A 25,044-nucleotide genomic window follows, 5' to 3' on the forward strand; every position below is an offset into this window, starting at 1 on the left:
ATCTGTATACAGTGAGCTCCGTAGTGGTTATCTTTGTCCTTTTTTATTATCTGCATTGAATGATAGCGGTCGTACAGCGCATTATGTTGTCAGTAGTCGCACAATTGCTAAAGCCGCCATGTGGCCATCAGAGGGCGGAGGCCGCGACCAATGGCATCTGTGCGGCAGTTCTCCGAAATCAGAAGTCTCTGCATGCGATCGGTGGCCACCTTTTGCAACTCTACCTGCAAAAAGCGCCTCGCGTAGCCGCGCGCTCCGACCTTTATACTGAACGCTGTAAAAACAAAACCCCCCAAAAAAACAACAGAATTTCTGGGGGTTTCGATCGGGACCCCCAAAAAATATACTAAAAGCTCTGCAACACATTATATGACCCCCGGAGCGCGGACGGTAAAATACACAAGTCGTATGGTCGGCCCTCAGCGAGTTACGGCTCTTGTAATGCGATGATGACAATCGCCTGGTCCTCAAGGCACGGAACAGGCCGGTGAGGAAGGGGTTAATCGTACGGCGATCGGTGGAGAAGCGTTTCTTCCATCCAGAAAGAAGACGACGACTTCAGAGTCTTTTATGCCAGATAAGAGTTTAATTATTCTTACATCAGTTCAGCAATCGGTAAGCTATTCCTTTCTGTTATCAGCCACAGGATCCCTACGTTGTCTTACACCACAGGGGCTACGGAAAAATAGCGTTCTTAGCGGTCATAACAGTGCTGCGGCTGGCTCACAGGCGGCCTAATGCTCCGCAGCCACAAGTTTCCACTTTTAGGCCACATTTACTCGGGTGAGAAAACTTGCATCCCGGTAGCTGCAACGCTCACGAGCGCAAAGATCACACGTACGTGCCATGCGATTTTCAACTCGCCCAGAGCAAATAACGGCGCGTTTACTGCGACCCTGCGGACAAACAGAACTCGGTTCTATTTACGTCTTTCTCTGTTATCAGCACCTGCAGGATATTCCTTCCTGCATGGAAGCGCGCAACTCTGCATAGCGATTTGTAGATCAAAAGGAAGTGAAAGTTATGAGGGCCGTACGATAAAATTCCCCTGCTCCTCACGTGGGGCTCCGTTCACATCAGCATTTGGGGTCTTCGTTACTGGATTCCATTAAAATCCTGGATGAAATTGCGCAGCCCGCTGCTCCGTTTTGTCCGGGAAAGTGGCGGACGGTGTGAGGAGAGTCGGTGGGCTGCATTCAGCGTCGTTTGTTTTCATTTGGCTGGGGGATTAGTGTCATGCTGCCAATAGAGGGGCTGGCAGGGGGGCCTGGGCCGAACAGACCCCCCCAACCCTGTGCTATTTGCTGAACAGTTATCCTCCGAACCATTGCCCAACAGGAAAACTCTGATTACATATACTGACAGAGCGACGCCAACCGCAGGGCTCCGTGCGCCATCAGACTTCTCACTATCCTGCAGTCAGTGTACAGCAGGCGATGGGGGAGCAGTCAGATGGTGCCCCGAGCAGGTATGTGACCTCCAGGCACATGTGGAGCTGCGCTATTAGAAGTGGGGGGCTGAGAATCGCAGTGTACATCCGGGTATATTCACACAATTGGGAATATAACCGTTTAGGTCCCGCTGCTACATATATCATGCAGCAGCAGTAATGGAAGGCGTGATATCCCCCCTTTACCCCCAGCGTGCCATCGGCGCTCACGCCCGCTCTGCACAATCAGGTAGACGTCAGCACTTGGCGCAGCTCCTCTGTCGTCACAGGACTGTAGCGAAGGCTTTTCCTTTGCCCAGAACCCCGATCACTAAGATAGCGTCCAGCGGCATCACGCACTCGCACAAGTCTGCGCCACTGAACGCGACCAAGCTCTGAAAGCTCCCCCACAACCAATAGAACAACATGATTTCTGTGTACGCCCCCTGCAGGAAATCCGTAACATTACAGAGCAGAAAAAACGGAACCCATAATGCTTGTGTGAGCGCAGCCCAATTATTATTAACCCATTATATGCCAAATGATTGTAGTAAAACCCAATTGAACAGTGCGCCGATGGCGGGCTGTAAGCGTTCGCCTCGTCTTGCTGCCTCTATTCTTAAGCCGTATCTTCCTCAAAGTGCGCCAGTTTATTATGGAGGTAAAAGGCGATGTGTTCCACCTCGTCGCCGCCATTACTTGGCTTCTGGAAGTGGATTTCTACAGAATCCTTAATGTCGTCTTCGGAGTCCGTCTGATGTGCGATCTCCGACAGCTGCACGCTTCTTCGGCAAATGCCGGAAAATATCTGAAAAGGAAAATTATACAAAATTAAGTATTTTCTCTGCCACATTCACTCGTCATGTGACCCGGCGGCAGCTCAGTCCAACTCCAGTAAGGCCGGGCTCACACGGGCGGACCGGATCCTGCATGCGGGAGGCCCACAGCGGATTCCGGCTGTGAGCCCGGTTGGCGACCCTGTTTACCGGCTGTTTCTGCATTGCGGAGGACCGCCGCCGTCTGTCATGCGCAGTACAGTATTTTTCTTCAATGTTTGTATCTTCCGCACAGTCGCTTAGCGATGACGGGGATACCCACAGCCCATACGCCAATATTAATCGCGCATGGGCTGTGGGCCGGGTGGTCTCCATTGACTTCAATGGAGGCCATCCGCGGCAAAATAGAGCATGTTGAGATTTTTCTTCGCAATTACGCAATTTGTATCCGCAAGTGTGGAAGAAAAAGTGAAAGTACATGCGTTGCAATGTCCACTTTTTGCCACCAATCCTCTGTGCGGACGCCGGTTGCAGATTCCGCAGTTGGAATCTGCCCGTGTGAGCCCGATATGCAGTGTAGAGGCTGTGGCATTTGCCAAGCACCGCGGCTTCTTCAAACAGCTGACTGGTAGGGGACCAGATAGACGGACCCTCGCCGATTGGATATTGATGACCTGTCCTGAGGGTAGGTCATTAGTATTTTAGTCGCAGACTATAAGGAGTATTCTGGAGACGGGGCATTTCCTTCCAGTTTTCACTCATCAATAGGGTAGGTGAAAACTGATAGATTTGATGGGGGTCCCAGTGGTTGGACCACCACCATTCCGAGAAGAGGGAATCCTGCCCCACTACTGGATTGCTGCTCTGGCGGGGGTGAATTGAGTCCTGATCATGCATGCGCTATACCGCTCAATTCATTTCAATGGGGCTGAGGAAATAGGTGAGCTAGAGTCCCATCTCTGGAATACCCCTTTAATTCATTGGATGTTAATGCCTGTACCAAAAAGTTCTTCCCTTAACAATGGCTCATGTTCAACGTTTGTTTATGAACTGCATTGCCAAGGGTAAATCGCTCTCTGCCTCAGATCTTTGCACCGCGCCGTTGGCAGTATCTGCTTGTACACAGAATTAATACTTCCTTTTCTTGGCACTGGCACTTGGCGCATGCGCTGTAGCGGTGTTATACCTGCGTGTGCAGCGCTCATCGGCATAGATATACACAGGGAAAAATACAGCTATCACTGACCTGCGCCCTCTTCAATGAACGATTTAGGGGGGGAACAAGAAGACAAATACCTTTGGAGTTGTGTCCAGCCCCTAGGGCTCTTAAAGTGATAGAAGCCGAGGCACAAGTACTGAAGTTGGTGCAGTAGAGTGCAGCAGCCCATGACAAGCAGCAGGGGAAGAGCCTTAAAAGGGGCTAAAAATATTAAGAAAGGACGAACTGCAATTTCCGACACCGCCCATAGGAACACTTGTCAGAATATCCCATAGACTCATAGAATGGTAGAGACCTACAGGGTCATCGGGTCCGACCCCCTGCTCAGTGCAGGATCACTAAATCATCCCAGACAGATATTGGTCCAGCCTTTGTTTGAACACTTCCATTGAAGGAGAACTCCCCGCCTCCCGTGGTAACCTGTTCCACTCATTGATCCCCCTCACTGTCTTATATCTCATCTGTGTCTCCTCCCTTTCAGTTTCATCCCATTGCTTCTAGTCTTTCCTTGTGCAGATGGGAATAGGGCTGATCCCTCTGCACTGTGACAGCCCTTCAGATATTTGTAGACGGCTATTAAGTCTCCTCTCAGCCTTCTCTTCTGCAAGCTAAACCTTCCCAGATCCTTTAACCGTTCCTCATAGGACCTGATTTGCAGACCGCTCACCATCTTTGTAACTCTTCTCTGAGCTTGCTCCAGTTTGTTGATGTCTTTTTTAAAGTGGGGTGCCGAGAACTGGACCCAGTATTCCAGATGAGGTCTGACCAAGGAAGAGTACAGGGGGATATTGACCTCACGTGATCTAGACTCTATGCTTCTCTTAACACATCGGGCAAGTACACAGTTACTCGATAAGACTGCTACTCGATCGAGTAGCAGCCTTAAACGAGTGTGCTCGCTTATCTCTAATTATTAGCTTTAGCTCTTCTGACACTTGCCCTACAGTTTCTGCAGACCCCATTATATTCTTCTTTAGATATTCCCCCACTTTCCATTTGATAAACATATTTTTCTTCCTCTTTACCATGTGTCCAAGTTCTGCATTCATCCATCCTGGTCTCTTTAAATGCTTCCCATTCTTCCTTCTTTTAGGGATTGGTAACGATTGTGCTTTGAGAATCTCATTTTGCAATATTTCCCAGCCTTCTTGGACATTTCTGTCCTTAAGAACATCCAGCCATTGGATTCTTCCTCTCCTCTTTCTGAGTTCAGTAAAATCTGCCTTTCTGAAATCCAACATTGAGGTCTGAGTCTTCTCAGGTCTTCCTCCCCTTGTTATCCAACATCCAAGGATATCATGATCACTGCCTCCTAAGGTCCCAGCCACCCTTACTTCCTCCCTTCCATCCCTTTAACACTCTTCCCATTACTCCAGGTTTCACAGGACAAATAGTGCAGCACATAACATTGACAGGATGAGTTGTAGGGTTTTGCAGTATCCTTCGTACAATGGATCTGCTGCTGCATTGTGGCTCCTGTTATAGCTATGACACAATGTGAACAGAGCCTGAAGCTCGCCATACATATTAGATGAAGATCGGCTGAACCCAGGACTGGCCAATTATACAATGTGTATGGCAGACTGTCTCGATAGCTGAGGTTAGGGGAGATAAGGATCGGGCAGATGGGTTTCAACATACCCCATCCTTTTGCTTTTTGGAGATAATCCGCTGGCAGGGGAGTCTGGCAGCAGCTTTCTCCCCTCTCTCCATTCAGAACAAAAAAGAGATTTATATAAAAAGGGCTTTACTCTAGAATTATGGAAAACATTTATGACTTTTTGGCTTTCTGCACCGCCCTCACCACTTTTGTAAATATAAAAGGCGGGGATTGATGGGAGGGGCATGGCCGCTTCAGATGGGCACATTTATATATAATGTATCGTTTCTGTGACACCACATAGAGCAGCCAAGAGGGGTCTAATGTATGAAGAAGCGTGCGGCTCTGCTTATGGGGGGTGCATTGTGTGGAAATTATATTAAGAACTGTGTTTGAAATTATGCTAAAAGTTTTATAAGTTTTCCCCATAGTGTGAGGTGGTCTCAGATAAGATAGTCAGCCGCAAGCTACTTGGATGTATGAGCAGCCTGACACTGCATGCAACATGACAATTTACCATTGATAACTCTCAACTGCAAAAACTATCACTGCAGCTCCCCATGCTTTACACTGCGGATCTGATTCTATGTGTAAGCCCTGCCCCCACTGCAGAATACCACCCACAAACTCGCCATGAAATCATTGCATAAAGTGATGAATTCAATGACAACAAGGATAGAATGAATATCACTATCAGAAAAAAAATTATTTAACCTGCCACACATACACACGGGGGCAGGTTATGCCCAAAAACGGGGATCACAGAGTTCCTCTTGAAAACCCCATGAACTCCATAACATCGGAAGCTTACCAGTAGTTTGTTCAGCTGTATTTCTATTACTGGTGCAAGTCCAACTTCATATGTGGAACCGCCGGCCGTTAGGAGATGCCGAGTTGTCTTTAAGACACGCTGAGCAACTAAAAGAAAGTATAAAGACAATCAAAAGGGATCCTACACGGCCATGGTAATGCCAATGACTAGTACCCGAGCCCAGTGGCAGTCTGTGTGCACTCTTAAGACCCCCATACATACTAGTACCTAGACATCTGAACCCGCCAATATCAGTGGGGCCTGAAGACCCTCTAATGTGTATGGGAGCAGCTCAACATATACTCAACAGATGATATCGGGAGACAAGCTGCCACAAGCGCCATCTGGCTTTGGCTTACCTCCATAAATACACAAATGCTGGTCCAAGCTCAGGGGCACCCCTGCCACGAGGCAACCTAGGACTACCGTCTCAGGAGGCTGTCAGTAGAATCTCGGAGGGTGGTGGGCTGCCACCCAGCGATAATTATTTTTTACCAGCTATATTAATAGCCATCAAAAAATAATTGCCATCTGGCAGCCGTCCGGGCAACGACCTGACAAACATTTCACTCACTCGGTCTGCAGCTCCTGTCCAGCTACAGCCGGTGCCGAGTCGGTCATCCTTGATCTCTTCCCTAACGCCTGAGTCACTACACACAGAGGCCAGCCTGTACATAGCACTGAACCTGGAGGAGAGGTCAGCGGTCACAGACTCAGCAGTGGCCACCTGACCAAAGTTGTGGAATGAGTGCGTGAAATGCGTGTTCGGTTGTTGCCCGGCCAGAGTTCCAGGGACACTCTACTGCGGCCACTATGGGGTACACCATTACTACTGGCGTCATTAATGGGTGAGCGCTATTACTACTGGTGCCCCAAACGGGGGAGCTATTACTACTGTAACCACTAACAGGGGTGCTATTACCACTGAAACCACTAATGGGGGGCACTATTACTACTGGGGCCACTAATGAGGGTGTTGTTACTATTGGGGCCACTATTAATACTGGGACCAATAAAGACAATACTATTACTACTGGGATAACTATGGGGCACATTATTACTTCTGGGGCCCCTAACGGGATCACTATTACTACTGGGGCTACAAAGATAGACACTATAACTACTGGTACCATTAAAGGGGGTGACTCTATTGCTACTAGGGCCACTATGGGGGCTGTATTACTCTGCCACTATTACTTAGTCTCAATGGTACAAATACGTATGGGGTATCGTGTGTATTGGCACTTTCAATGCCTGTAAAAGGAGTGGGATTTTTTGCAGGGGGGGGGGGGGGGGATACTTTGCCAAAGGCAGTATCAAGGCTTCGGGGACCCCTGGCCAAGCCAAACATTCAGTCTATGGGTGAGCCAGCAAAACAGTTGATCCTTCAGCTGAGAGCCGTGGAAGGTCTGTTGGCATCTTTACTCTATACTAGTGTGGGACTCTCCACACACCATGTACCATAAAGATATTTTTGACGACTGGAGGATACCCATTGTGAATCAAAATTCATACTTTGTTTGCTGACAAGCAAGGCTAAAAATACACTGTGTCTACATGAAAGTAATGTCACCAGATTCTGGTAGATATTTGAGACAATGCTGGGACTTCCTGCTGAGAGGGGAGAGAGAGCGGCTTCATACACATTCTGGATTCGGAAGGGTTTATCTGGCCACATAATGGGAGTTTCAGTCATTTTTTATTACTTTTTCTTGAGGTTGAAGGTGTTTTTTCTATCTCAAAAAAGTATATTGATGTTCAGAATCTGTTAATTCATAATTACTAAAAAAAAAAAAAAAAGCTCCTACATCTACTGTACACCCAGACTAAACACACACTGTACCTCCATTCTCCTCATAAGTAATGCAGGCAGAATGATTGTTTCTGTTGCATTCCACGGACTCTATTTCTCCACCTCCGACATTAGATTTGTAGAAGGTAAGCTCCAGTTTATCCTTCAGGGTCTCCTCAGGGAGGTCAATTGGGAGATTAAATACTTTTACTTTTGTGTTAGAGATGTCCATGTTGATCTGTGAAATGGAAGAATAAAGAAGTCAGACAAGATATGTCTCCTTATGGCCCGTCTCAATAAGTAATAAATATATTTAGTAAATGTAAAATCTATATAAAAGCCAATCGAAACCAACCGCATTACCGAAAGTGTATATAGAAACACAATAAACAGATGACAGTCAGATGGCTTAGTAGGTGCAAACCAGTGTGTAGAGTAGTGTTCTATACAATCCGGACAATCCATTTATCTTAGTAGGGTAAATTAATGTCAGGGAATAGTAGGATCCCCCAGTGATCAGCTACTGTCACGTCATGCCACCATCTCCTCTCACCTGCTACCGTGGTCGGTTGGCTTTCTCGTTCCTAGGGTGCACGTCATGTTCTGCCCAATGTTCAGTCATTTTCCTCAGCCCATAGAGTTTGCGCACGCTCCCGCCTCCATACTTAAAGGGCCAGTGTGCGCCCTGCTAAAGTATCTCTGACCTATCACCTGTTGGCCCTGGCTATATTAAGCATCCTCCCCCTAAGAAGGAAGCTTAAGCAGTTTGGTTTCTCTAAATTGGAGTTGGTCCCCAACCAGGACTATGTATCGTCGTGAACAAGTTCTGTGAGCACTGACCTCTTGCCCGATTTCTATACCGAGGTTTATGCTGCCTGCCCTGAGCTTGTCTACAGTTTACGTCTGTGTTCACACCCTCAGCTACCGCATCTTGGCCTTGTGTAGTGTCAGCTGCCACACCACTGAGAATACTTCTGCGATTAACAGCTTGAGGTCACCACAGTCAACACCAACTCTCAGTCGGAGAGTTAATAGATGAAAGCCAGTGCTGCCTCCAGATCTAGTGCTAAGCCAAATCAGTGTGAGGCAAAGCAGGTCTACATCAACTTTCTGGCAATTGCAATTTGTTAGGAAAGTGCTGGGTTTCCCTGCAGCACCCCCACAGGGGAAATTTAGTATTACACAATTTCCACTGAAATTGATTGGCTGACCATGGAGATACATGGACAACTTAGGTCCTTCAGAGTGAGAAGTATTCTTTATAGCCCTCTCCTTTCTGGCTTATTAATGAGGTTCCTGCCTCCCCTCTATTAACTTTTACAACTTCTTAAAGGGGGTTGTGACAACATGCACAACCCCTTTCAGAATGCTGTTCCCAGAGGGATCATAGGCCGCTGCAGGGTAAATGTAGTTTATCATGACAGCCTTGTACATGACTGGCCATGCTGTAATTACAAGGAAGGAATACAGTCTGCCCAGACAGGAGCCGCTCTTATGGAGTGACTCTCCATGCCAGCCATAGAGAGGGTTCTAAGCGGGGGACCCCTCTCTATGACGTTCATGTGGCCCTACAGGCTCAACCCCTTGAATAATAAAAATGGACTAAAACAAACAATTTTTATACCTCAAATGTCACGGTTCTTCCAAGTTGCACTTGAGATGCCGTCACTTCTTCATATCCATTGCTGAATTCAACTTTCTGTCTTCCTTTATCAATAATACGTTGGGCCACTGCAGAAAAACAAGACATTTTAAAAATATATCAACTTTAACCTCTTGAGGACGCCAGTTTTCATTTTTTCACTTTTGTTTTCTCCTTTTTAGTTTTTAATTTTCCCATCAATGAGCCAACTGAGAGCATTTATTTATGGGGCAAGTTGTATTTTTCAGTGAAACCACTTAAAGGGGTTGTCCCGCGAAAGCAAGTGGGAGTATACACTTCTGTATGGCCATATTAATGCACTTTGTAATGTACATCGTGCATTAATTATGAGCCATACAGAAGTTATTCACTTACCTGTTCCGTTGCTAGCGTCCTCGTCTCCATGGTGCCGTCAAATTTCAGCATCTAATCGCCCGATTAGACGCGCTTGCGCAGTCCGGTCTTCTCCCTGGTGAATGGGGCCGCTCGTGCCGGAGAGCTGGTCCTCGTAGCTCCGCCCCGTCACGTGTGCCGATTCCAGCCAATCAGGAGGCTGGAATCGGCAATGGACCGCACAGAGCCCACGGTGCACCATGGGAGAAGACCCGCGGTGCATCGTGGGTGAAGATCCCGGCGGCCATCTTGCTAAGGTAAGGAAGAAGTCGCCGCAGCGCGGGGATTCGGGTAAGTACTAAACGTTTTGTTTTTTTTAACACATGCATTGGGTTTGTCTCGCGCCGAACGGGGGGGCCTATTGAATAAAAAAAAAACCCGTTGCGGCGCGGGACAACCCCTTTAACGTACCATATAATGCGCTTTTGCAGTTTTCCAAGTTGAGTGAAATTAAAAGTACACGAGGCAGCAAAAGTGACATCTTATCTTATTGATCCGCAGAATAAAGTTAACAATACTAAGCTTATGTAGTTAAAAATGAAACTTTAAAAAAAAGAAAAAAAAGAAAATATCTTTTAAAAAAAAATTAAAATTTCATTCTAAGAATAAAAAATATAGTTTTCCTATTTTTGCAATGAAAGAAACATCTAAATATAAAAATAAGCAGATTTGCTCTCTGTGTCCCTAAAAGTCCAAACTATCAAAATAAAGCATTGTTATCCTACGTGGTGAACACCATCACAAAAAAAAAAAAAAAACAACATAGGGTGCCTGCACACGAACGGAATTTCCAGCGCGTTATTTTAGGCACATTATCCGCCCCAGACCGCAGCCAATATACTCCTATGAGGATCCGCAGTTGTCCCCAGACGGACGGATTTGTATCGCGTTTTTTCACGCGCGTGAAAAAATCTGCAACCTGTTCTAATTTGGGTCGGATCATGCGCGTGAAGCCTCCAATACAAGTGAATGGGTGCGTTTTTTCACGCAGTACATCCGCAGTGCAGCTGCAGATGGAGTCACTGGTTGCTATGACTACAGGAAGTAGGCATGGTAGGAGGCGTCCCAACACACAGCACAGAGCTTCACAGGCAAATGTGTAGAGGGAGATAGGTAGTATTTCTTGCCAATGCAGGATGTAAGAATGCAAAATCTGTAGTAATGAATTCCTCTTGTGAATTTTTTTGCAGTGACTGAAATAAAGTCACGCTGGAGAAGCGCCCGAAAAAAGTTACATGGATCAACCATGCCCACAAAGGCCGCCTGCAGACGAGCGGGTCGCATCCGGCAGCGAGAATTCTCACCACGGGACCCGACCAGAGAGCCTGCAGAGACGAGCGCGTACTCACCTGCGCCTGGCGGCCCCGGCTCTTTCATGTGCCGGCTGCCGCGCAGCCGGCGCATGCGCAGACCGGAGCCGGCGGCCGGGTGAGTGCGAGCCCCGCACAAAAATAGGACATGCCGCGGTTTGTTTGCCACGCGAGATTTCGCGCGGCCAAACCGCGGCCGTCTGCATAGGAGTGCGTATTGTAATGCACTCCTATGCAAACTTTCAGTGGCGGAAATCTCGCGGGAAAAACCGCAGCGGGATTTCCGCCCGTGTGCAGGCGGCCTAAGACATCTGCTCACCGGGTGAAAGCATGTTGCCAGAATAATTTAACGGTGCTCGCACAAGCAAGAGGGACAAAACGGAGTCTGGGTGTTGGTTTTTAAGCTGTTTTCCAAGGAATGGGCAGTTCTCTAGGGGTTGGGTTTACAATAAGGGGTGTCTGCTGGTTTTTCTGCGCGTTTTTTTCCGCAACACATCCGCGTATATCCGCGCGTGATTTTTCACGCATCCGCACCTATCCGCAAGCACATTTAGGTACCATACGCGCGTGAAAATCCGCTAGCGGAATCCGGAACGCTCGTGTGCAGGGGGCCATAATCAGACTTGTCCTTTGTTGGTCACCCCATTTCGAAGGTGCATTTAAAAAAGCAAGCAAAAAGTCTTTTATACCCCAAAACGGTACCAATAGAAACCAGAGGTTGTCCCGTGTATAAAAAAAAAAATCTACATACAACCACAGAAAAGTAAAAAAGTTATGGCCGTTAGAAGATGCAAGAGAAAAAAAATATAAATTTCACTTATCTTTTTCATTTGCTTAGTCCCCACAGGGGACTTGAGCTAGTTATCATTTGATCACTTCTACAATACAGTGTAGTACTTCTGTATTGCAGTATATTGTATACTGACAAGTATTTAATTAATCCGTGCCACAAGCAGGGCTTTATAGGCCAGAGTGCATGGTAACCCTGTAATCCCAGGATATCTGAATTGCACTTCTGTTACGTCATTTAAATGTCACTTTAAAAATTAAAAAACAGCGGTGTCTAAATGGTTAATAACTGCACTCATTCTCTCTGATCACTGCCATTACATCCAGGTGCAAGCTGTCAAAGATAGGTGACACCTGATGTGCCCGTATGACGAATGTCACCAAGGGGTTAATAATCTTCGTTCCCGAAAATGGGGACGTCTGCACCCAGCGTGTAGAGGTTACTCTTCATTAAAGGGGTCCCATGGCAAACAGCTGAACACACCGGCTTCTGCTCTGAGCATCCCTGGGGAACGGACAATTTTGCAGGGGAAGGCCGCAGTCAGCTACACATTTTCCCTACAAGAGAAGTGTAGTATTAAAGAGAGCCGTTCAAATGAATGGCCGTCCTGTAATACCAGGACAGGATGGGAGGCGCTCTTACTGAGTGTCTCCTCCTTCTGGGTCACAGAGGGGGATTCCAAGTGGATGTCCCCTCTCTATAAATGTTCATCAAGCTACTAACGACCACTTGTCCATTTGTATGTATGTGTGTGTGCGTGCGCGTCTCATGCTCCGCCCCCTGATTACATCATCGCTTCAACCCTGATGACATCATCACAGGTCCTACAGTATATATAAAGACAGAGCCTGACCGACAGAGGGAAGACAAAGTTAGGGCTCTTGGAAGGGAGGACAAAAATAACAAAATGAGAATATAACTAAGCCGTTATTATCTCAGACACAACTCCTGACAGAACACACTGACCTACTGCCATTACAAAGATCCGGTGGGCTGAAGGACCTGCGGTGATGTCACTACTGTGGGAGGAGCCATTTTGCAGTTTGGTAGAAAGTACTGTATACTGGATAAGCCAATAGCAGCTACTAGGACCTGTGATGATGTCACCGACATGTGATCACCTGTGTGGGTGGAGTCAGGGATCACACAACATGGGGCTGATCACTGTATCCAGGAGCTCTGTGTGTGTCATGTATGGGAATCAGGATGGATCAGCATGGATGTAGTAGAGCTGTTTGTGTCGTGTGGGAATCAGGATGGATGTAGTATAGCTGTGTAAGTGATGTGTGGCGTCACGATGGTAGTAAGCCAGTGTAAGATGGTAGTAAGATGGTAGTAAGATAGTAGTAAGCTGTGTGTGTGAGGTCTGTGAAAAATAATGGATGTATCACAGCTGTGTGTGTGTGATGGGTGTGAATAAGGATGGATGTAGGAGAGCTGTGTGCGTGGGATGTGTCGGGATCATAATGGATGTACCGTGTAGCACAGCTGTTTTGGGTTTCTTTTTGCTGTAGCACTTTAGACTGGATTCACACGGGTGTATATTGGCTGGGTTTTCACACCCGGCCGATATACGCTGCCCCTCTGGTGCATTGTTTTACAATGCATCTGTGCACAAAAAGCGAAAAAGCGCCCGGCCGGCCAATGTAGTGCATTTCGGCTGGGCACTTTTATGGAGAAGGGGGTTGGGAGGAAGTTTAGCAGCTAAGCTCCGCCCCGTACCGCCTCCTTCCATTGCTGGCTGCAACAAGGGGTGGAGAGCGGGTGGGAGCTTAGCACATTAGCTCCCGCCCCGCCTCCTCCCCTTGCCGAGCTAAACTGTCTCCGCTTGCCCAACGGCATTGTGGCCTCTGGGTATATGCTCCAGCCCAGGACCATCTGAACGGGTGCGCAACAGATTTGTTAGATTTGTGCGCCCGTTCACGCATTTTACGTCGCCGGTGGCCGAACATAAAGACGCCGACGCCCGTGTGAATCCAGCCTTAAAGAAAAAAAATATATATCTTTGGGGGGGGGGAAATGATTTTCTGACCGCCATAACGTTTTTATTTTTTCGTCCACATACTTTTATGAGGGCATCCAGTAGTTTCTCTGGGTACCATGTTAGAGTTCATGTGACTTTTTGATCGCTTTTTATTACAATATTTCTTGCAGACTGGGTGGGTGACCAAAAAAAGCGCAATTCTAGCATTGTGTATTTTTCTAACAACATGCAGCTTGTGGGATAAATAATGGATTATTTGGATAAATCTGACTTTAAGGCCTCCTGTCCACGGGCGATATATCATTGCCTTATCCGTGGTGATAATCCGCACTCTGGTAATATAATGAATGCTTTCCATAGGATAACTATGGAAAGCGCAGCCCGATGTACATGAGCGGAAAGTCGCCACAATTTTCCGCTTGCGTATAAAAAAAAAAACGCGATTTGGACGTGATTTTCCGTGATGAACCTATCATTAATGATAAGTCCATCACAGAAGATCACGGTGACTTTAGCGTTCTCCCACGGCAGAAATCCACTGAAGAAAAACCCCAATGCCCGTGGACAGGCGGCCTTAACGATGCAGCGATACCAAATATGTTTGTATTTTTTGAATTATAAATATGACGAGAGTTTTTTTAAAACTTTTATTAGTGTTATTAAAATTTTAAAAAAAAGAAGAAAAAAAAGGACTACTTTTACATTTTTTTGTTTAGCCCCTGTAGTGGACTAGAACTTGCAATGCTTTGATCGCTCCTGCAGTTTAAGGAATTTTCACACCCGGCCAATATATGCTGCCCCTCTCTGCAAGCGCAGGAGTCAGGACGGGACGAGAGCAGTGCACTGAGCTCTCGCTGCCTTTTCGCCCTTCACCACTGTTTGCAATGGGATGGGATGGGCGGAGCCAAGTTCCACCCCGTCCCCTCCCATTGCAAACAGTGGCGAGGGGCGGAGAGGGGGCGGGAACTCAGTGCACTTTCTCCAGTCCCGTCCCGCCTCCTCCCCATGCAGAGAGGGGCAGCGTATATCGTCTGAGTGTGAAAACCCGACTGATATACGCCCGTCTGAATAAGCCCTAAGGTCACTGGCGTACATATAGGGGGTGCTGGGGGGTGCGGTTGCGACCCGGCCCCTGAGCCCCTGGGGGCCCACGGGGCTTACTTTCCACGACACTGACTGACTGCACTTATTTTCACTATGGTCTCTGAGCAGGCAGGCAGCCTCTCCTGCACATCGGCGCTTCCTCCCAGGACCTCCGCTCAGACCCCTCCCCCATCTGGTTCTCCAGCACAGAGATCATCAGAGGGGAGGGGTCTGAGCGGAGGTCCTGGGAGGAAGCGCCGATGTGCAGGAGAGGCTGCCTGCCTGCGCAGAGACCATAGTGAAAGGAAGTGCAGTCAGTGAGAGGCAACGTCCTCGGTATGATTAAGAGGGGGGAGGGGTGTTCTGTGTGTGATGGTGAGTGGGGGAAATGAGGGGTGTTCTGTGTGTGATGGTGAGTGGGGGAAACGAGGGGTGTTCTGTGTGATGGGGAGTAGGGGTGAGTGAGGGGAGTTCTGTGTGATGGGGAGTGGGGGGGACGAGGGGTGTTCTGTGTGATGGGGAGTGGGGGTGAGTGAGGGGGGTTCTGTGTGATGGGGAGTGGGGGTGAGTGAGGGGGGTTCTGTGTGATGGGGAGTGGGGGTGAGTGAGGGGGGTTCTGTGTGATGGGGAGTGGGGGGGACGGACGAGGGGGGTTCTGTGTGATGGGGAGTGGGGGGGACGGACGAGGGGGGTTCTGTGTGATGGGGAGTGGGGGGGACGGACGAGGGGTGTTCTGTGTGATGGGGGTGAGTGAGGGGGGTTCTGTGTGATGGGGAGTGGGGGTGAGTGAGGGGGGTTCTGTGTGATGGGGAGTGGGGGTGAGTGAGGGGGGTTCTGTGAGCCGGCACCTGACTTCACTATTAGAGGTATGCTAGAACCGAGCCGCTGTGTTGGTGACTAAGGGCTCAATGCCACAGCCGTAAGCCTACAACACTGTGGGAGACCACCAGCATCTCACACATTTCCCAGCCGTGCACTCTGCCGGCAGGGACCGCATACGGCTTTGTGTAGCACTGCACATGCACAGGGGGATTCTTTTTTTAATTCCCCACTCTGTTTAGAGTGACAATGCGTATGGAAACAATGTAATGTGTATGGGCAGTGTATCATACAAGTGTACAGGGCTCACGTTACGTGGTACGCAGAGAAAGAGCATGCTGGGATTACCACGTGTGCATAATACGTGGTGAAAACCTGGTCGTGGACATGAGCCCTAACATGTGATAAAAGTTAGCTCATGCTGTCTCCAATGTATGTATGTATCTGTATATATATTTATTTTTTTCTTTCTTGGGGAAGCACAGCATGCCTTGAGGCTTGTGTTCTGGATGTTTTAAAAATCTAAACCCCTGATTACTAATGATCCATTGATGGGTCATTAAAAAAAACAGTAATGTAGCTAAAAGTGATATACAAGGAGTAGCTGTGAAGAGGAGTGGTGGGTGGACGGGTCTGGAAGGGGGCCCCAAGCTAAACTTTTGCACCCGGGCCCATGAGCCTCTAGCTACGCCCCTGCCTAAGGTAGTACCATAGTATTACATTATACTGTGATCTGACAGTCAATCTATCAAGCCATATGATTCTAGAAGGCCCCCAGCTGCCACGGCAGCCGCACGTCACCCTGCAATCTGATCGCGGGGGGCCATTCGGGACTCCTAAACTCTGATCAGGACATTTAAATGACGCTGTCAGAATTGATGGCTGCATTTAAAGGGTTAACAGCCTTGATCAGTGGGAGTGCTGATCACAGCTGTTGCAAGCGGGTGTCAGCTGTAAGAAACAGCCAGCATCGGCATTGTATGGAGCAGGATCAGCTCCCGCTCCCGCTCCCCCTCCATACCAAAATCTAAGATTTTGGTTTTCCTATACAAGAAATAGTGTTAGAAGTAACAGACGAGAACAGCCGCCCGCACAACCAGCCAGGTTACAACTCTGCAGCGTCCTATTAGGGCACTTCTCCACTTTTCTAGCTGCACCAGTTTTAATACATTGCAGTACCATAATCCTCAATTTGCCCTTAAAGGAACAGTACCTTCTTCTTTTTCAAATGTCAGAAGAGCCCGTCCACCCTGCAGGACGTAGGGGAGGTGTGCCACGATCTGACAGGTGTAAGAGATATTCGAGAGGTTTCCAGAAGCCGATTCCTCCTTCGTACAGTTTATATCCTTGTGTGGCAATTCGTTGTTAAACTGATGGAAAGACAAAACCAGAATAAGGAACACGAACATATCAAGAAAGGGTAAGAAACTGGAGAAAGGATGTTAAGAGGGGGAGTCACAATGCTGTCATGGCAGGGTGCAAAAAAATTATGCCTGTTACGTATTGGCAGCTCATTTTACGCAGGAGTGAAGGAGTCTGGGGGGCGTGTCTGACTGAAGGAGTCTAAAGGGCGGGGCTTCACAGAGAGCTTTGTCCAATCATATTCACTCTTGCTTAGCAGCGAATGAGACGGACCAATCAGTTGTTAAGATGTAAAGTAGCTGCTCAATGATGTATTCTAAGAGGCCTGGACAGGGGAGGAGTCTCATTTATAAGAACTGCAGAAAAACTGGCCTATATGCCAAGATTTTAACTTATGTCTGTCCATAAGACCACAAGCGAGGGTATAAGTGCTTGATTTATAGGACTCCGACCGCTGGGACCCCCACCGATCACAAGAATGAGGGTATTGCGTCTCCCCGTATGAATGGAGCAGTGGTCGATCCTATGGCACTATACTTGGCTTTCTCCAGCAGTCCCATTACGATAAATGGAGTAACTGGCAACATTCTCAACCACCGCTCCATTCGTATGGGAGGGGGGCGGGGATACGGGACCCTTGTTCTCATGATCAGAGGGGGTATCAGCAATTAGAGTCATGTACATCCACACGATAAGTAAGTCTTGTCCCAACCCATTTAATGTACAGGTCTACTTAGAAGCTTCCTTAAAGGGACTTACTAATGGAAGAAATTTATGGTATATCAACATCCATATGTACAATAAAAGCCAGAAGGTGAGAGGGGAGCAACCTCTTACACTCTCATTACTCCGGAGAGTCGCGTTACCCAATCCCTGTCCCATCAAAAATCTTTCATAGGTCTAGACACAATGTGAGATATAAGAACAGGTGAGTCTGTACTCTGTCCCAAAAGATGGCCTTTCCACTGCTCAGTCTCATGGCAGAGATTGAGATTAGCCTGCAATACCAGGCATCACCAGTACAAAAATGTACAGCGCTACGCCTGGTATACAATGAAGAGGCTGCAACACTTACCCCATTGTAATTCCCTCCACATGGCCTTACCAATACAATAAGAAGAATTAAGGCAGGCAGCGCTGGCCTTGGGTTAGATGGTCCCCTGCGCAGAATACCCTGTCCCCATTACAAGAAAAAGACAATATGCATTGCACTGATAGTCAATCTGTGCACCAAGCAGCCAGAAAGCAGAATACCCACATTCGAACAGCTCAGTGAATAAATACTGTACCAGAACCAAGCTTGTAACATAAATATAGTAGCAAAACTAAGTGATTATGTTGTGGTTGCGCTGACAGCAAAAACTTGGAACATCACAGGGGAGACGGCAGAGCCAGGAGGAGGATGATTCACGTAGTTCTACAAGATGCTGCTGCATGGAGGAAAGAGATCATGTGCCCAGGCAGACTTAAAGGGGGCAAAAAGGAATTTGGGTCGAAGGTATCTAGAAGGGAGGGTCTAACATAGCGGTCGCCACGTGGCTAAGATCCGCCAGAGATGTGGCCAAAAAGCCCCAAGCCACTTCGGTTTGTAAATGAATTAAATGTGTCAACCGATCGTTGATTCTTAGCGGCCGTGCGGCGTTCGACACCAAGTTGGCGCAGCCTCATCTTGGTCACATGGTGGCCGCGCAGCGAGATCCCACTATTACGGCGTTCTTTATAATGCAGTTAAACATTTATGGATCTGTCAAGTGAAGTTGGTCTCGATCCCTCGTTCGCCTCGACTTGCCTGCGAGTCGCTCCTTATCTTCTCAAACAGTTTCCCGCATTCCTTCATCTTACAGTCCAGTTCATCGATGTTCCGCATCAGTTCATCCTTTTCTCTTTGCAGCTCCTTCATCTCCCTCTGAAGTTGCATAAAAACAAGAACACAAAAACATATAAAGGTTTGTATGAGATTCCCCCAGGATCAGCGCCGCTCTTGCCCGCAGGCGGTGTCCGGTATTGCAGCTCCTCCGCATGCACATGACTACTGCCGTCCCAGACACAGCCAATGCACAGGAGTGGCGCAGCATCCAGGGCAGACCTTAGTACTAACCTCAGTTCTTACAGTGACTCCGGTGACCGGGGCTCACTTACCTGGTAATCGCTCTCCTTTACAGACAGACAGCCCTCCATTTCAGCCGACTTCTCCATCAGTTGACGAAGTTGGTCTTGTGCCTCACAGTGAAGATCGTCCGCGTCCAGTTTGGCTAAAGTTATTTCCGATTTGCGTTTTTCTTCCTCCTCACATCGTTCCTTAAGGAAGGATTGGACATTACTGTTACTGCTGAACCCTCCAGCCCGCATCCCTACGGAATGATCCGACCCCAAAATATTAGTGACCCTCCAGTCCGGGACCAGAGAGGGTGGAATAATATCCTCTGCCACTCTTCTCCTTCAGTTGTCTACCCAGATTCCGATCCTTCCTTGGTCTTTCAACATGGCGGCGCCACCCCTATCGCTAAGGTGTTCTTAGACACTTCATGCTGCTTTCTGATTGGCAGATGAATCCAAGCAGCTCATTGTGTCTTGGACTACCCATACACCACTATGGCATCAGAATGCTGCGGCCATTATGAAAAACCGAAGAGGGGTCAGGAGACCAGCAAATTCGGGGGAGAGAGCAGCAAAGGGAGAGCAGTTCTGCAACCATTTTTACTATTCCAATGCCACAACCCCAAGTGTCCTGGATCCTGTTGGACAGTCCCGGTTTCCGTATCCCAGGCGGTCTGCTATACACCCCCGTAGGCACTCGTTTTACTTGCATGTCTACCAGGGCCCCCACATCATCCTGCGCCTGGCGTGATCGGTCACCACGCTCCGTGCCGCACTCGCTCCTCTCCACTTTTGCCTATGGTGACTCGCACCGCTTTGGCTGGAGTCCTTCTATGTGCAATTAGTAAAGCGGTTGGCGGGATATGTCCTCGCAGCGCAGGGAGGGCTGAGCTGTTCCTCTATGTTGTTTTAACTACACCCATGTTGGACGGAGCTGGAGCTCTGAAGCGAGCAGCCAGGTTAGGCGCTATTCACATCTGCACTAGGGATTCCTGCTGCGTTATGGAATCCCCTGGATGACCGGATCCCTCTTCTAACGGAAACAAACTGTGCCGAACGGACCGCACTGACTAATGGGGTTCGCTCGTTCCTTCACCCGTCTGACAGTTTTACTGGATGAAAAAAGGTAAGCATTGTAGATGAGCGAGTATACTCGCTAAAGGCAATTCCTCGAGCGGCCTGTTTATCCTCCTAAGTTGTTGAGTAAGAGAAGCGCAGCATCACTGGGACCTCACATTAGAGCATGGGTGCCCATTGCAGAGCGGGATCAGGTGAAGTGAGCAGCCGAGGGAGTCACCCCGAAACAGCTGTCTGTGTATGGTTACTCTGGCTTTGGCTCACAATTCCCAGTCTAACACTGACTTGCAGGAATGCTGCCTTCCAATGGGTGGCGCTGCAGAGGTATTCTTCCATCTTACCTATTGTAATTATTATTCCCAGCATGACCTGGGTCTGCAGCTGGCAATGCCTGCTGAGAGTTGTAGTTCTATCAAAATTATGGCCCTCTGTCTATTGAGTCTGAACTCCGAGTACGCCCCGCTATGGGTGACCCTGAAACCATGGTAGCGTTTTTAACAAATTTCTTGAGACTATTGACCCCTTCCTTCCTATGATCCTTTTTGTTTTCTGCTCTCCCCGCCCTCCAATCAGCATCGGCATATGAGGGTTTCTGTCTCGGTCCACTTTTTGGAGAAGAGAAGTGAAAAGAAGACGGAATTAAACGTTTCCATTTCTTTCTCATCGATTTTAATGTGTTTACGAAACAGAAAGGTTTCCGCTTCCTCCGATACAGCTACAGAAGAGAGACAGAAGGCCTGGACAAAGGATGAACGCTGGAGTGAATGAGGGAGTCGCCGAGGGACACCGTTACTGTGAGGCGGAGCAAGGGGTGTGGCTTATCCCAAAAGGGGGTGGCTTTACAGCGCAAATTTGCATTGCTGTGCACGGCAGTACAGGCTGCCCCTGGGAGGTACGCCGATGCATCGAAAAACAATAAAGCAACTTTGCAACTAGACCTAAAGGAGTTTTCTAGCAGTTAACTATTGATGGCTTGTCCTCAGGATCTGTCATCAATAGTTGATGGGAAGGGGTCTGCCACTCTGGAACCCCGCTAATCAGCTGTTCGCCAGGTCCATTGTGAACAGAGCTTAAAACTAACAGCTCCGTATACACTCAGAGGCCCGGGTTGGTATTGCAGGCACAGCTCCCATTAAATTCAATACAATGTCAATCAGATGACTGCATTACGGATGGAGCTGTCTGCTGCTGGCTCCGTCTCCAATATCAGCTAATCGGTGGGGATCCTGAGCAGCGGACCCCCATCCGACTACTAATGACCTATCCTATCCATCACTGGTAAACTACCCTACCATCTGTGTATACAGCTCCTTTACTAACCCATGTGTCAGCATAGTTACATCTACAAACCAACCCTGATCCTCCAGTGATGTGTTAGCCTACGCCCGCTGCCCCCTCTGCATGCCAACCTATACACCACCGCATGTGCCAACAGTCTGCGCTCCCGGCGTGAGTCGTACTTTTACAACAGCTGGAGGGCCACGGCTATAGATAGTCATGAGGAGTGGATGAAAGGGAGAGCAGATCAGAGTACAGGCGTGTTTGTAACCTGTTACCATGGAGACACAGAGGCCTGCGCTGGAGCTGCGAACGCAGGAATATTGTTAATTGAGATTATTTGCAAGATTTATTTTTTACATCTACAATAAAAAAAACTGACAAACAAAAGTGCTCCTTGCGCCTCCGACCCCGCGGTAACGTGTAAGTCATGTTCACACGGGCTGTAGTCGCTTTTCAGCAGCTGAAAATCCGCAACAAATCCATAAAGGCCAAATTTGCACCAGAGGGGACCTTCACAGATAACAGATTCACTGCGGACTGTCTGCCTGGAGAAGCCATAGAAAATACACTAGAAAAGCTGCACCAAAATAATGCCGATCAGCTGATTGCTGGGCCCGCTGTCAGTGCTGGAAGCAGATAGCGCTGTCAACAATGCAGTGGCCCCACTTGGTATTCTATTGAATTAAAACAGGAGCTGTGCCTGCAATACCAACCCTGGCCACTGCACTATGGACAGCACTATCTGCTCTGTCTGTACTGACATGGCCCTATACCTGCTCCCTTACATCCCAACATATTGTTTCATCATCATTATTAATATCTCTACTATTATTACTATTCTGTATCCTTCTAACATAATACACACACACTTGGGTCTCGTGTGTCGGTCCACACTGAGCGTATTCACGCACCCGATCACTTTGATCCTCGCTCCCATCACTGTAATGTTATATACAAGGTTTCACATTTTAGCTCTTATACTGCGGTTTATTTTGCATGCGTACTGAGGTTCATGACCGGTTTTCGTTATGTCCCATTGTTCCCTCCTCTTCCCTTCTGGACTCAACGCTGAACCTGTTTAACGTGTATATATGGTCTTCTTGCCCGTATCCTGATGAAGAGGCTCTTCTTCCTCGAAACGTGTTTTATTGTTGGCTTTATTGAAATTAAAACTGACTCCTCTTATTAGTGTGTGAGATATAATATATATATATATATTTGCTTTACTGCAGGTTTGCGCCACGTTCCGGGCTCTTGTCTTGAGGATACATCATCAAGAAGTCCCACAGAACCCTTCTATTACCTTCCACTTGTCCAGTTCTTCTTTCAGCTCCCGAGTATAGTCCATGGTCCTTTACCGGAAACCTAAAAGTGATAGAAAAGTGAAACTACTATAGAAGTGCTACAGTAGGTGCAGGCGGGGTGTGCGGGGTAGGCCGGGGGGAAGACCACACTTATCTTCACCAAGGGACACATCGGCCATCTATAAGAGCTCTTTCACACACAGCTACAGACCGCCACTCACCGCAGCTACAGACCGCCACTCACCGCAGCTACAGACCGCCACTCACCGCAGCTACAGACCGCCACTCACCGCAGCTACAGACCGCCACTCACCGCAGCTACAGACCGCCACTCACCGCAGTTACAGACCGCCACTCACCGCAGTTACAGACCGCCACTCACCGCCGCTACAGACCGCCACTCACCGCCGCTACAGACCGCCACTCACCGCCGCTACAGACCGCCACTCACCGCAGCTACAGACCGCCACTCACCACCGCTACAGACCGCCACTCACCGCAGCTACAGACCGCCACTCACCGCAGCTACAGACCGCCACTCACCGCGATTACAGACCGCCACTCACCGCGATTACAGACCGCCACTCACCGCGATTACAGACCGCCACTCACCGCGATTACAGACCGCCACTCACCGCAGCTACAGACCGCCACTCACCGCAGCTACAGACCGCCACTCACCGCAGCTACAGACCGCCACTCACCGCAGTTATAGACCGCCACTCACCGCAATTACAGACCGCCACTCACCGCAATTACAGACCGCCACTCACCGCAATTACAGACCGCCACTCACCGCAATTACAGACCGCCACTCACCCCAGCTACAGACCGCCACTCACCCCAGCTACAGACCGCCACTCACCCCAGCTACAGACCGCCACTCACCCCAGCTACAGACCGCCACTCACCGCAGCTACAGACCGCCACTCACCGCAGCTACAGACCGCCACTCACCGCGATTACAGACCGCCACTCACCGCGATTACAGACCGCCACTCACCGCAGCTACAGACCGCCACTCACCGCGATTACAGACCGCCACTCACCGCGATTACAGACCGCCACTCACCGCCGCTACAGACCGCCACTCACCGCCGCTACAGACCGCCACTCACCGCAGTTACAGACCGCCACTCACCGCAGTTACAGACCGCCACTCACCGCAGTTACAGACCGCCACTCATCGCAGCTACAGACCGCCACTCACCGCCGTTACAGACCGCCACTCACCGCAGCTACAGACCGCCACTCACCGCAGTTACAGACCGCCACTCACCGCAGTTACAGACCGCCACTCACCGCAGTTACAGACCGCCACTCACCGCAGTTACAGACCGCCACCCACCGCAGTTACAGACCGCCACTCACCGCAGCTACAGACCGCCACTTAATGGACTTACAGACTGTGACTTACCGGAGTCCACAGAACAAGAAGAATCCTAGGAAGACGTTTCCTCCTTCTTTGCTCCTCCTGCAGCAGAACAGAAACTGAAAGCTGCCAGCAGCCGCTCCTCACATGTCAGCGCTCCGTCCATGCTGTATACACAGGGGGCGTAGTGGAGGGCCCCTCCCTGCTGCAACCTCTCTTCCTGGCTGTGCTGCTTCCATGCCGTCTTTAACCCCTTAATGACACGGCCCTTTTGTTTTGGTTTCTCCTCCGCGCTTTCAGACGATCATTGTGTTCATTCACCGCAGTCTGAGGGCTCCTTGTTGGTTTTTTGGGACGAGTTGTATTTTTCACTCCATTTAATGTGCTGAAAAACTTTTAACAATTTCTAAGTGGAGTGAAATGGAAAAAAACTACAGAGTTCCACCATCTTTGTGAGGTCTTGTTTCTACGGCGCACACACTGCAGTAATAACTTTATTCTGGGAGTCGTTACTACGGTAACAGACGTATATCGCTTCTTCTTGTACTACTTTTAAAAAATAAAATCACAGGTGAGAAAAAATAAGGCCATTATTCACTGAAAAGGAAGCAGATAGACCGCAGGCGGCACAATCGCCGCAGACCCTAGTAGAATGCAGAGAGCCAGACTATCATATGGAGGAGCTACTTGTTCAATGCGGACTAATAGTGCAGCCCAGATTGGGGAGGAGTGACTGCAAACAAACATAATCTGCACATGTGAACGATACCAAAGACACCGCCACACTATACAGGAGTGCGACCCCTACTGGCAAAGCAGCAGATCACTCTGTATCTCCATAGTGGATTACACTGGCTGACATCTTGGGCTCCCCCAAATGTATAGCAAACTTAGGGCTTATTC

The 25,044-nt window shown here is 48.7% G+C and overlaps 1 protein-coding gene across 2 annotated transcripts; it reads right to left on the bottom strand.

Annotated features, from left to right (window-relative positions):
- Positions 1–564: 564 nt before the first annotated feature.
- Positions 565–24,302, bottom strand: NMI (N-myc and STAT interactor). Of its 2 annotated transcripts, none has more exons than XM_066575200.1 (9): positions 24,187–24,302; positions 22,769–22,830; positions 19,150–19,308; positions 18,800–18,916; positions 16,862–17,018; positions 9,252–9,358; positions 7,679–7,865; positions 5,836–5,942; positions 565–2,237 (listed from the first exon to the last, which is right to left on the bottom strand). In XM_066575200.1, exons 2-9 carry the CDS (start codon positions 22,811–22,813, stop codon positions 2,049–2,051), a joined length of 1,068 nt encoding a protein of 355 aa, XP_066431297.1. In that variant the 5' UTR covers positions 22,814–22,830; positions 24,187–24,302; the 3' UTR covers positions 565–2,048. The 2 variants fall into 2 exon arrangements, with proteins under 2 accessions (XP_066431297.1, XP_066431298.1); XM_066575201.1 differs by having other exon boundaries at positions 22,769–22,827; positions 24,185–24,282.
- Positions 24,303–25,044: the final 742 nt, after the last annotated feature.

The sequence above is a fragment of the Eleutherodactylus coqui genome, chromosome 8 (assembly GCF_035609145.1).
Source record: "Eleutherodactylus coqui strain aEleCoq1 chromosome 8, aEleCoq1.hap1, whole genome shotgun sequence".
In the NCBI taxonomy this organism is placed as follows: Eukaryota; Metazoa; Chordata; class Amphibia; order Anura; family Eleutherodactylidae; genus Eleutherodactylus; species Eleutherodactylus coqui.